At 40.1% G+C, this 13693-nt stretch overlaps 1 protein-coding gene across 7 annotated transcripts in view; it reads right to left on the bottom strand.

Annotated features, from left to right (window-relative positions):
* pbx4 (pre-B-cell leukemia transcription factor 4) overlaps positions 1–13693 on the bottom strand; it is a 540918-nt gene that overhangs the window by 133810 nt on the left and 393415 nt on the right. For 2 of the 7 annotated variants that reach the window (XR_011354326.1, XM_069927580.1), the window contains exon 1: positions 1049–1957. The exons of 2 other annotated variants lie outside the window; for them this stretch is intronic. Coding sequence is in view for 4 of the 5 variants with exons in the window: in XM_069927580.1 (XP_069783681.1) it covers positions 1049–1733 (685 nt within the window). In the remaining variant the exon portion in view is untranslated. Of the gene's footprint in view, positions 1–1048; positions 1968–13693 lie in introns of those variants that run through there. 3 more of the 7 variants (XM_069927578.1, XM_069927579.1, XM_069927583.1) reach the window with 2 other exon arrangements.

Genomic DNA, 13693 nt, shown 5'->3' with positions numbered 1-13693 from the left:
CTGCTGGAGGAACAGTGGGTCAAGTGGCATCAGTCGGAGACATTTCAGGTCAAAGCCCTTCATCGAGATTGGAAAAGGGAAAAGTCAGTGCAGAGGAAAGGATGGGAGGAGCAGGACCGGAGGCCCATGTGGGATTGGTGGACCAGGGAGAAGCAGAAGACGGGCAGATTCTAGGGAGTGGGGGAAGAAAAACAAAGGCTTCAGTGGAGGAAGATGAGCCGTGAATCAGAGGCAAAGGTTGCCAGTGTTGGAATCTGATTTAAAAAAAGGTGACAATGGTGAAGTAATGGAGCAAAAGGAGGGCTAAGAGCAGATGGAATCGAACAGGAGGGGCGATAAGATCGAATGGGGTGGGGTAGGTGAGAAAGGGGACAAAAAAGAAAAAAGGGGTAAGAGGTTGGGGGATGAAGGAAAAGAGAGGGGGGGGGGGAACTCATTACATGAAATTAGAAAACGCTGTTCATACCATTGGGCTGTAGACAGAGCAGACTGAATAAAAGATGTTGTTCCTCTGGTTTCTTTGCTTTTTTTAAACCTCACCCTGATAGATTCACTATCTCCTGAGCTGAGATCAAGTCTCATAAAATATTTTTTTCTCATATTAACTGCCATCTTCCCACCTGCCCTTCCTAACTATCTCTTAATATTATCTAGATTTGATCCCCTTGCAACTATGTCTCCTTAATGCTTAACAAATGTTTGGTTTTTCCAGTGTCTTTTATGCATTAGCCTCTGTTGCTTATACCATAGTATTTTCTACAGACAGTACTTTTCACAGTCAAAGTTAAAACTAGTGATCACGGACTTATTCCACAAACTAATCGCACACACTTGTCACACATAAAGCAAAATCTTTTCTCTGCTAATCTTCCAGATGGCTAGTCTGCAAGATTTTTCAATATTCATCACTTCAATCCCAAGCAATATGGAGTAAACAGAGAAACAGACTGGCACAGAGAACTCCAAGTACATGTACAACTGTTTCATTGAACTCTCGAAGTACACTGAGCACATCCATATTTGTCATACATATGCGTCATATATTTACGTGATGAGGTTGGCAGATCAGTGGAGAACTTGTCCTTTTCTGCTTGTTCTGCCTGGAGGGTTGGAGCATAGAAACTGATGAGGGTGATGCGACGCTTGTTTTGAAGGGGGAGTTGCATGGACATGATCCGGTCCGAGTGGCATGTCGGGAGGTTTTCGAGTTTGGAGGCAATGGAGTTCTTGTCCAAGAAGCCTACACCAGATAGGCGTTGTTCATCCATAGGCTTGCCAGACCAGTAGAGTGTGTAGCCTGCGCCGCGTTCTTGGAGGCTGCCTACATCTGCAAGGCGGACTTCACTGAGAGCGGCTATGTCGATATCGAGTCTGAGGAGTTCATGTGCGATGAGGACAGACCGACATTCAGGTCGGTGGCTGTCAGCCTTGTCTAGCATGGTTCTGATGTTCCAGCATGCTAGCTTGAGTTTGTGAGCATCTTTTGAGGGGGAGGATGTGGAGGGGGAGGACGTGGACATGTCCTCGGGCCTGCGCAAAGGAGCTTTTAGGTGGAGTGCAGTGTGCGCAGTACTGGCCCCACCCTTTACACCCAGACTCCAGGAAAAACAAGGACTGGTTTGACGAAAACAGCCAGGAAATCCAGGAGCTGCTGGCAAAGAAGCGAGCTTCCCACCAGGCTCACCTTGCAAAGCCGACCTGGCCAGAGAAGAAACAAGCCTTCCGTTGTGCATGCAGCCATCTTCAGCGCAAACTCCGGGAGATCCAAATTGAGTGGTGGACTACCTTCGCCAAACGAACCCAGCTCAGCGCGGACATTGGCGACTTCAGGGGTTTTTACGAGGCTCTAAAGGCTGTGTACGGCCCCTCACCACAGGTCCAAAGCCCGCTGCGCAGCTCAGACGGCAAAGTCCTCCTCAGTGACAAGTTTTCTATCCTCAACCGATGGTCAGAACACTTCCAATCTCTTTTCAGTGCCAACCGCTCAGACCAAGAATCCGCCCTGCTCCAGCTCCCTCAACAGCCCCTAAGGCTAGAGCTGGATGAGGTCCTCACCCGGGAAGAGACATATAAGGCAATTGAACAACTGAAAAGTGGCAAAGCAGCAGGTATGGATGGAATCCCCCCAGAGGTCCGGAAGGCTGGCAGCAAAACTCTGCATGCCAAACTGCATGAGTTTTTTAAGCTCTGCTGGGACCAAGGAAAGCTGCTTCAGGACCTTTGTGATGCCATCATCATCACCCTGTACAAAAACAAAGGCGAGAAATCAGACTGCTCAAACTACAGGGAAATAATGCTGCTCTCCATTGCAGGCAAAATCTTTGCTAGGATTCTCCTAAATAGAATAATACCTAGTGTTGCCGAGAATGTTCTCCCAGAATCACAGTGCGATTTTCGTGCAAACAGAGGAACTACTGACATGGTCTTTGCCCTCAGAGAGCTTCAAGAAAAGTGCAGAGAACAAAACAAAGGACTCTACATCACCTTTGTTGACCTCACCAAAGCCTTCGACACCGTGAGCAGGAAAGGACTTTGGCAAATACTAGAGCACCTCGGATGCCCCCCAAAGTTGCTCAACATGGTTATCCAACTGCACGAAAACCAACAAGGTCGAGTCAGATACAGCAATGAGCTCTCTGAACCCTTCTCCATTAACAATGGCGTGAAGCAAGGCTGCTTTCTCACACCAACCCTCTTTTCAATCTTCTTCAGCATGATGCTGAAACAAGCCATGAAAGACCTCAAAAATGAAGATGCTGTTTACATCCGGTACCGCACGATGGCAGTCTCTTCAATCTGAGGCGCCTGCAAGCTCACACCAAGACACAAGAGCAACTTGTCCGTGAACTACTCTTTGCAGACGATGCCACTTTAGATGCCCATTCAGAGCCAGCTCTTCAGCGCTTGACGTCCTGTTTTGCGGAAACTGCCAAAATGTTTGGCCTGGAAGTCAGCCTGAAGAAAACTGAGGTCCTCCATCAGCCAGCTCCCCACCATGACTACCAGCCCCCCCACATCTCCATCGGGCACACAAAACTCAAAACGGTCAACCAGTTTACCTATCTCGGCTGCACCATTTCATCGGATGCAAGGATCGACAACGAGATAGACAACAGACTCGCCAAGGCAAATAGCGCCTTTGGAAGACTACACAAAAGAGTCTGGAAAAACAACCAACTGAAAAACCTCACAAAGATTAGCGTATGCAGAGCCGTTGTCATACCCACACTCTTGTTCGGCTCCAAATCATGGGTCCTCTACCGGCATCACCTATGGCTCCTAGAACACTTCCACCAGCGTTGTCTCCGCTCCATCCTCAACATTCATTGGAGCGACTTCATCCCTAACATCGAAGTACTCGAGATGGCAGAGGCCGACAGCATCGAATCCACGCTGCTGAAGATCCAACTGCACTGGGTAGGTCACGTCTCCAGAATGGAGGACCGTCGCCTTCCCAAGATCGTGTTATATGGCGAGCTCTCCACTGGCCACCGTGACAGAGCTGCACCAAAGAAGAGGTACAAGGACTGCCTAAAGAAATCTCTTGGTGCCTGCCACATTGACCCCCACCAGTGGGCTGATCTCGCCTCAAACCATGCATCTTGGCGCCTCACAGTTCGGCAGGCAGCAACCTCCTTTGAAGAAGACCGCAGAGCCCACCTCACTGACAAAAGACAAAGGAGGAAAAACCCAACACCCAACCCCAACCAATTTTCCCCTGCAACCGCTGCAACCGTGTCTGCCTGTCCCGCATCGGACTTGTCAGCCACCAACTAGCCTGCAGCTGACGTGGACATTACCCCTCCATAAATCTTCGTCCGCGAAGCCAAGCCAAAGAAAGAAGAGTCTGGGAAAATCAGAGTCATCAAAATCACATTGATCACACAGGAAATAACCAATTACAAAAATTACAGAGGAATCTATCTGCTTTCCACCACAGAGTTAGTCTTTCCAAAAATAAAGCGATGAAGTCATCCTCCTTGAGACACAATGCAGATCCCACTTATCAAGGGGCACAGTGGACATTATTTTTGCCAAGAGACAAATCCAAGTGTAGCATCTATTTCAAATTTGGTAGACCCCAAAAAGTTGTCAGCATCTTGAGCTGGATCGATGATAAATTGAAAACTGTGATCCTGAGATATTTTATCAAGCTGTGTTTAAAAAAAATATTATTTTACACTGTTCCTGAAACTTCTTTTAGATAAATAAACTTCACTGGACCCAACACTATCACAAAACTCCCTGCTGATGATTGAACTTTTGACCTACAATCCCCAGAGCATAAAAGACCTCAGCGTATGTGGTAAATAGACTCAGGCTGAAACATAATTCAGACTGCAGCCAAGCTGCAGTGTGCTGTTACATATCGACTCTTTGGGCACTGCAATTCATTTATATACAACAGATCACAGGCATTTTGTAAAAGGACATGGAGGGAAGCCGATTTAACAGCACACTTACACTGTATTGCTAAATCAATATTTTATTAGATTTTCTGTTGCGATGCAGAATGACAGAAAAGTGCCATACTAAATTAGATAATGTGACACATAATGTATCACCACCAAAGTCAGCAATTTCTTATTGCCTTATAGCAATGAACAAATAATTGAATGGATTTTCTTCCCAAATTTTAAGTCTCTCTCGCCTCTCCAAATATCATACATCATTTTCACACGTAACAGTTGGGCAAACCCACCCACATATTTCTGCCAGAAGGAGGCAGCTAAGAACCACAAGCAACAGCTTCAATAGTCAAGTGTCTGCTTTGAATGGAGAAAAGGCAGAGGAAGCAGAGAAGGGAACAACACCAAGGACAAAAGTTCAGGAATCAGCATGTGGGAAACTACAGATAAAAGCTTATGAGCTCACACTCCATGACACAACTTGCTGAGATTCTAATCTACTCAATATTTCATTTCCCTTTAGTAAATAAAACGATTTGCACAGTAATGAAGTCAGTTGTTTTGGATCTCATGCAGTGGGTAAAAGATAAATTACAGATGTATCATTTTAAACCACAAAAACTTTCTTCCCAGCAACAGACTTTTTAATTCTAAAACAACATAAAATTGAATTCAACAACATGAAATGTATCATTAGTAACCCTGTTATATAGTTATGAACCTTGTTTTTTTTCTGGACAAACTTACTACCTGGAAAGCAGTCTAATTTCCATGGCTTTGTTGAAATTTACAGCACAGGAGGCAGGTATCTGTGCTGCCAATAAAAGACCTTCTGGATTAATGCCATAAAACACTGGTTTACAGTTTGAATCATTTTTAAACAAATGTCAAAATATGTCAGTTTTCAATGCATAGACTTCACGTGTACAATTCAAAGTTTCAGCCTTTTTTCCAAAAGGAACACATTAAGTCAAATAATTGTTTTGAGCTAAGGGTAAAAGACATGAAGAATCTGTACCCAATGTCAATGCTAATTCAATGCATGACTATTATAATTATGTCTGTATTTCCATTTCAGTAATTTCCAAAATTCACTTTGGGCCATCCACATAAAATAAAAATCTCAAGGTTAAGAAAGATGAAAGTGTTCAGAATCTATTTTGCTAGCTTTTAGAGAACATGGTATTAATCTAAAAACAATGCTTTTAGCAAAAGAATTTCCAAATGCTAAAATAATTATGTGTAAAAGGAGTATTTAATTCTAAAATGAACAAGTACATAACAAATAAAATTGTGAATTAAGAGAACTAGAGATCAGTAAATTTATATTGTCATTAACATCATGAATTTTACTAGGGGAGGGCAACAAAATTAGCAGGAGTGTGAGCATGAGATAATGACCCATATGTTAGATTGGCTGCTAAATCAAGAATCATGGAATTTGTATCATGGCTAGGAAATTCAGAGTGAAGGTAGCCACTGATGTTCCACAACTGTCAGCAGTGGAATCATTGTGTTTTCTAACATATATGACTGACTTTCAGGCATGAATGTACAGGTGAAAATTTCCAAACCTATGCATTTTCAAGGCATAGTGACTACAGAGCAAATACTAAGAAATGGGATTAGTAGAGGCAGACGTTGGTCAGCATGAATATGGTGGGTGAAATGATCTGTTTCCATGCTTTGTAACTCTATGACTGTAAATGACACAATGCTTAGAAATGTAGTAATGTAGTATGGAAGATGTTAACAGATTACAAGAATGCACAGAATGGTTCAATGAGGCGGCAGATGGAAAATTAAATTTAATATACATTTCGGAAGAAAAATATGAGAAAATATAAACTACCCTTCCTCCCCAAGTTACAAACATTCAATTTATGGACACATCATACATAAAAGCGAGTATTTGGAAGGGTCAGAAGGACCCCTGCACCAAAGTCTGTAATAATGCATATAAAAGAAGTATAGTTTTGCACTATTTTTACACAAAAATGTATTTAATGCATTTTTATTTCTTGGTTAAACTATTAATTTTGAAGTAATTACTCAACTGATTAACTAATCCAACTGCTCCAGAATTTCATGACTTGTACTGATAATTAATGTTGTGCCTATCCCATTCAGCTCCACGTGCAATCTCAGATGCAAGATTGCATGATTTTGCTCCCCTGCCACAAATGAAACGACCAGAGCATCTCGAAATGGGATGTTGTTAAACACTACTTCTAAAAGTACCATGAAACCATTCTTTGCGTATTAATACACAATTTATTCACTTCTTGAGATATACACAAGACTACCTGTAATTAGATTTTTTTAACATTTGCTGGGACACGTTAATCTCTTTTGAACTGCCTGCATCAGATTGTCTTCAATTTACATATGAGGATAAAACACTGTTTCAGAACATTTCAACTGTGTTAAAAGTGCTGGAAACATATGGCAGGTCATATGATTAATTAAAATCTGAAAAGATTAAGAGAAATCAATTAATTCTGTCTAAACAGTCCTCCTACACCAATGTTTGTGAAAAATGAGCAAGCTAATTATTTTGACTTCAAATTACATCATCACAAGCAACGTAAAATAAATACAAAGCAAGGAAATATTCAGCTGATCAGCCTTTAATTATGAGAAGTGAAAATAAAAATTTATGGGGACCCTTCATTTTAATTGGAAAGAAGTTTGTTAAACTGTAGATAGGGAATTGTTTGTCTCTGGTAGGGGACCACAGGGATGAACTGCAATGAGATAAGTGAACAGGAGCAGAGATATGATTTCTACACAGCCCTTTCATTCCGGGGCATTTGCTGTCTAAATGGCGTCAAGACGGAATGGGGGGTGGGGGGGTGTCCTTCCAGTCCTGCTTTTTTTCCGACAACAGACCTAGTAAAAGTCCCGGAATGCCGGCTGTGTAAAAGGCACTTCTGGCATTCCAGGACCAATTTGGGTAACAACGTATATGCATACATATTTTTTTAGTGTATTTATGGGTAAGCATTTAAAACTTAGATAAAACATGCAAGTAGGACAACAGGAAATATATTTTTAATAAAACCGCTGTCTCGCACTCTCCTGGTGGCCTGGTGTCCTGGCGGCTCACTGCCTGCTCTCTCCCAGTGGCCTGCTGTCCCACTCTCTCACGGCGGCCCACTGCCTGCTCTCTTTTGCTGTGGGCCGCTCATGGTGAGGGGTGAGGTCAATCACAAAGTGTGGCTGGGACCAGCACCAACCCAGCAAAGTACCATTCCCAGTACATTACTAATTTGACATTAGGTCTACCAGATTGAGCTGCAATTATACATCAAAGGTAAAAGGCAGAGTCAATCTGGCTGACAGCATGTAGTTCACTAGGCAGGCACTTGGGTTTAGCCCATCTCAGATGCCTATGCATGCTCCTATAAATAAATGCAGAAGTCTGAAATGAGCTGCAGATGAAATGGCTAGAGTTAGAGATGAAATGAGCTGATGGTCAAAGAGTGATGCATCCTCTATTAGACTCATTGTTTCGCCAGGTGGGTGAAACACTGATGTGTTGTTGGGAGGAGAATAAGAGATGATTTAATTCACAAGTACATAATTCATGGTTTTCAAAACAGGGCTTAATAATTTATTAATAAGATAAAAAGTATGTATCAAAGGGTACTGAATCTGGAATTCCATAGGAGGGACTGACACACCTTCAGATATTAAGAGAGAGAGATTAATGTTCGGGAGTAGCATTGTGACTGGTCTTTCAGAGAGATTTTCTTTACACAAATATTTTCCTTTCTTGAATGAAGACTTTGGAATCTGTGTTCCAAATGATGAAACTGCCCTCTTTATCTTAAAGAGACTGGCAGAAATGGGCTTACTTATTTCAAAGCCACTTATTTTGTGTTCCCTTTTATTAGGAGTAGCTTAGGCAGCCTTTTCCCCCTATGTAGTAGATATTGCTGCTTTCAATCCTGTCTGGACAGGATGGCGAGTTCCCTCAAAACTGACTTCCTTGTCCCTCATTTCAATAATATATTTCTTGCAAATCTCTTATGTCACATGGTATGTGACATCATTTCTGTCTTTGATGTCTCTTAACACTTATGCTAAAAACATCTCTGTCCACATAGAATCAAAGTAATTAACTTTGTTTGATATTTCTCTTCTGTTTCTGGGCTTTCTGGAATTTATTAATAAAATGGCTTCTTGTATACTCAAGCAAACAATCCATTGTTCCACTTATCTCAAAAACCATCATAAAAATCTTTCATCTCTTCTCCTTGCAATGGAACAGCAAACTCTTTGGCTTTTAAACTGGCTTCTGTGGTCAATGGTGTTTAAAATCCAAATATGTTTGTTGATGCTGAAGCCAGCTACCAGCTGCTAAGAACCATGTGTGTCTGTAGAATATAAATGAGCTCTCTCCACCTAAAACTTTTTAACTAAGATATATATATCTGACCAATGGAATTCAATATTTTTTAGATGGCCACAATGTACCTAGAAAGAAGATTAAGGTGCTGTGTCAAACAAATTAGTGGAATTGGTGCCTGGTATGGAGTTGGCACCTGGTATAGAGGTGCTAACTCTCAGGACAAGAATAAAATTCAGAGGGTTGTTAACTCAGCCTGCAATATCACAGGCCCCTGACTTCACTCCATTGAAGACATCTACATGAGGCAGCATCTTAAAAAAGCAGCATCTATCCTCAAAGACTCCCACCACCCAGGCCATGCCCTCTTCACGCTGCTACCATTGGGGAAAAGGTACAGGAGCCTACAGACAAACTCAAGGACAGCTTCTTCCCCGCTGCCATCAAATTCCCAAATAATCAATGAACCAAAGACACTGCCTTACTTTTGTGCCCTATTAATGTTATTATTGTTTTATAGTAATGTTGTAAGATGATTATAGTATGTATGTTTGCACTATGACGCTGGCACAAAACACTGAATTTCATGACTTGTTCATGACAATAAATCTTGATTCTGATTCAAGAAGCAGGCAATAGGAATTTCAGGTTCACCTCTGCAGACTGAATGGTGTTCTGCAAGGCGGTTGCCCAATCTATGTTTGGTTTTGCCAATACAGGTACAGAGGAGATCACATTGTGAACAATGAATGCAGGTCATTAGGTTGAAAGAATTTAAAGATGATCAGTGGCAACATGCTCCCTCCTACTGTAGGATCTCACTTCATGTATCTCTCAGAGTCAAACCTGTACATGCTTGGAGTAAAAAAATTGCATAACAACATTGCTTATTAGAAAGGCTAACAACAATTTATTTAGTTTTCAGAAAATGTCCAAAATTAATCAATTTTAAGTACTCAAGTTGAAAGGATGCTAACACTTCTGCTTTCTTACAATGTGTTTTCTGCTTAAACCTGCTATCAAAAAATAAGTGACAATAAGCTAAAATACTTCCATCAATTTCCATTAATATGTTGAGCTTTTAAATTATATGTAGATATAATTTTGAGCAACCCTGTGACCTAGCAGTTATTGTTGTTGCTGTACATCGACTCTATGGGCAGAATGGCCTCCTATGTCAAAAGGAAAAATGAAAAATGAGAAACAAAGTGCTATTCTGAAAAGTGTGTATATTTTCCATTGTAAACTAGCTTAGATAGGAGATATAGGTTGGATGGTGTAGTGAGAGAGATTTTAAAATAAAACCTCATATTTTAATAAAAACAATATTTTAAAAATTTTTACATCAAATGCAATAATGTTCTACTATAACACTTATGAAGACTGAGTGTGTTTAAACATGTTAACACCACCATTGTGGGCACCATGCATTGACAATGGAAGAATGATGCAACAAGCCGGATGTGGAAAACAAATTCAGCCTATCCGATCACTTCTCCTAATTGAACTGCTCCATCCCAGGCAACAACCTGGTGAATCTCCAGTGTAATCATTTCCTTCCAAAGGAGTGACAACCAAAATAGTTGGTTGAATATTCTTTGATTCTCTATATTCCTCATCCTCACTCTCCCATTTTGATTCCCATCTTTGATCTCCTGTACATGTGTGACTGTAATGGAAAGGAGGTGCAGATCAGGGTTCAGGTTACTCAGGCACATACATTCACATGCGCAGAGTATAACATTACTTTCATGTTGATTGTCAGTGAACAGTGGACCTACTCAAATGCTGGGAATCCATATCATGAATCAGAGACTTCTCATGAGTCATTGTTTTCCTGAGGACATAAATTTCATTCAGGGACTGTTCCTGAAATAAATGGTCACAGCACTATATAGTTTAAGCTAAAAGTAGAACATCAAAACAATAATTCTATAGTTGGTAACATGAAGTTTCCTTGCATTCACACAGGAATGTTTTCTTATGAATGTCAAATATACTAAAAATATCTTTTATAACCCTAAAATAGCTCATATAAAATCACTGTCAGGTCAGCTTGGCCTTCAAACTGCAGCACCTCTACAGACCAATCCAAATGTATTTATGAGTACATTACAAAGCATTCTGCTTGAAACTGTCTGAACTAAAATCCCCACACAGACCAATATCAATTTGTAATGCTTCCTTTAGTGGTCAAAGTAAGTAACCACATAGATTTGTAATATCCTGAGTGATGGATTACATCGCTTATTTTTCATTATGATAGAACAGAATGTGAGAAAGCCTTACACTGACATGAAAAGGAAAGGAGTTTAAGATTGTACAATTGCATACTTGATGAAGTGATCACTTATTATTAATAATTCTGCAGTACAATATATGAAGAAGTCTTATTTTTAAAAATGTGTGCGACTAATGCCATGAGATTCTAAGAAAAAACATGCTATTTGGTAAGCTATCTAACATATTGCACATTCCAATTCATTGAAGCTTTGTTAACTGGATGGACCACTACAGATTCCTTCATTTTAATTTTTCTTTTGGCATAATGCAGACCTGCAAACACATTCAATGAGGAGCCTTCAAGTAACACACTTCTTCATTGAGTAGATGACAGAAGTAAGTTAGAATGAACTTCTATGACCCAAAATGGCCTTTTCTTTCTGGTCCTTTCTGTTCTAGTATGCTTGGCATCCCTTTACCTGCAAGTGAGTGCCACCTGCCCTTGATCTTCAATAATACTTCCAAGTATTTTGGTATGGGCTTTCTATGGTGGTTACTAATAATAACACATCTTCCTTATATAGGCTGTTTAGGGGAACTAAACAAGGATGTCCTCTTAGCCCCTTGCTATTTGATTTAGCTTTGGAACCTTTGGCAATAGCACTTAAAGACATTCATGTAGTTCAAGGAATTGTCCGAAATGGTTGTGGTGCGCTGTCGGTCAGAAGCAAACACACAAAACCAAAAGACTATACAACATGCTTTATTCGACGTAAACCTCCACAGAGCCAGCTGTAAGATTGTGCTGCTGTGAGCTCTGAGTGATTTCTAAAGGGCCGGATCAGGCTGATATCCCGGAGGATGATTGACACCCAACTGGATGGGGTTTGGTTCATTCATTCAGGTTGGCTGATTGACAGCCAGCCAGGTGTTGTCTTATCCCCATGCTCTTCTGCAGGTTCAGAGGTTGCCACCTGCAGTAGGCCAGTGGTGTACCACCATAATGGTGTAACTCATAAGGTTTCTTTGTATGCAGATGACCTATTAGTTTATATTTCAGATCCCAAAAGATCTAACCCATATTAACTGTGTTTTCTCAATTCAGCTCCTTCTCTGGATATAAATTAAGCATTCATAAAAGTGAACATTTTCCAATAAATATGCAGGTCCCTATCTACACTCAAGTTCCATTAAAGATTGACAGAGATAATTTCACATACTTAGGGGTTGAAAATTACTAAACGATTTAAAGATTTATATAAACTCAATTTTTCTCCTCTTTTCGAGATGTGAGATTGTGTTTTTCTAGATGGTCTCCTTTTTCATTATCTTTAATAGGTCATATAATGTTTTTATATCTATTTCAAGCAATTCCAGTTTTCATCCCAAAGTCTTTTTCTGATAATATTGACACAAAAGTTTCTTCCTTTATTTGGAAGAACAAAAACTATAGAATTAGTAAACTTCATTTACAAAAATTGTAAAAAGATGGAGGTATGGGCCTACCTAATTTTAGATTTTATTACTTCGCTATTAATGTTCGTTATCTAACTTTTGGATTTTTTATTCTGACAAACTGGATCATCCATTAGAACTGAAATCTATACAGCAGTATTCAGTGGCCTCTTTATTGGGTATCTCTCCTCCATTTTGTTTTTCCAAGATCAATAAGGATATACCTAATCTAATTCACAAACATATATTGTGAATTTGGTTCCAATTTACCAAAATGTTTTGTTTTATCTAGTGATATCTCTCATAAATATTTATTTCAACCATCAATAATTTATCAATCTTTTTCTATATGGAAAATCAAAGGTGTAGTATAACTCCAATTATCTGAAATTGGATTCTCCAAAATTTTTTTTGGTTAAACAAGGATATCTGAAATCCTCGTTTATCTGAATATTTTTTGGAGCTGAACTGACCAGGGATGTCAGGCTCCTGGCGGCAGCAGCAGTGGACCTCAGGCTCCTGGGCAGGTGCGGGACCCTTGGGCTCCCGGCATAAGTGGGGCCTTGGTGGGGAGGTGTCGGTGATCAGTGGTGGCAACATTTTTTTTTGGTGAGAATTAAACATTATTTTAATGCTTAAAAAGCCTTACATTATTGTTTTTTGTTGTTTAAACACTGTTACAAGTGATTTGCTGTTGCTATTGGGCTGTTTTTAACAAATGATCAGTTCTCCAATAAAAACGTTTATCCGAAATGGGCCCAGTCCTGACTATTTTGGATAATCGGAGTTGTTCTGTATTATTTCTTCTGCAAATTTATTTCAGGAAGGTTGTTTAATGTCTTTTGAACAGTTGGCAAGTAAATATGACTCACCAAATAATCATTTCTTTTAGATATTTACAGATTAGAAATTTCTTAAAAACTATATTATCCGACTTTCCATTTGTATATCCACCAGATCTAGTTGATAATATTTTTCAATTGAATACTTCTCAGAAAGGGGGTAATTGGAATTATGTATAAGATAAATCATTTAAAATATGCCCAGTATTTTACATTAAGATTAAAAAGACTTGGGAATTGGAACTTGCAAATGTAGTTGCACTAGGCACATAGAGAGCGAAAGTACCATACAGAGTTAAACCAAAGGACTTTAATAGAACTTTCATGTGTGCTTAAATCCCTCAGAACCTGATGATGCTTGTGGGTCCGGGGACATTTATAACATCAGCTGCCAAGCTGTGGGCTTGCCC

Source organism: Narcine bancroftii, chromosome 3 (assembly GCF_036971445.1).
Source record: "Narcine bancroftii isolate sNarBan1 chromosome 3, sNarBan1.hap1, whole genome shotgun sequence".
NCBI lineage: Eukaryota > Metazoa > Chordata > Chondrichthyes > Torpediniformes > Narcinidae > Narcine > Narcine bancroftii.
The sequence above is the reverse complement of the archived record's forward strand: the minus strand, read 5'-3'. Positions and strand labels throughout refer to the sequence as shown.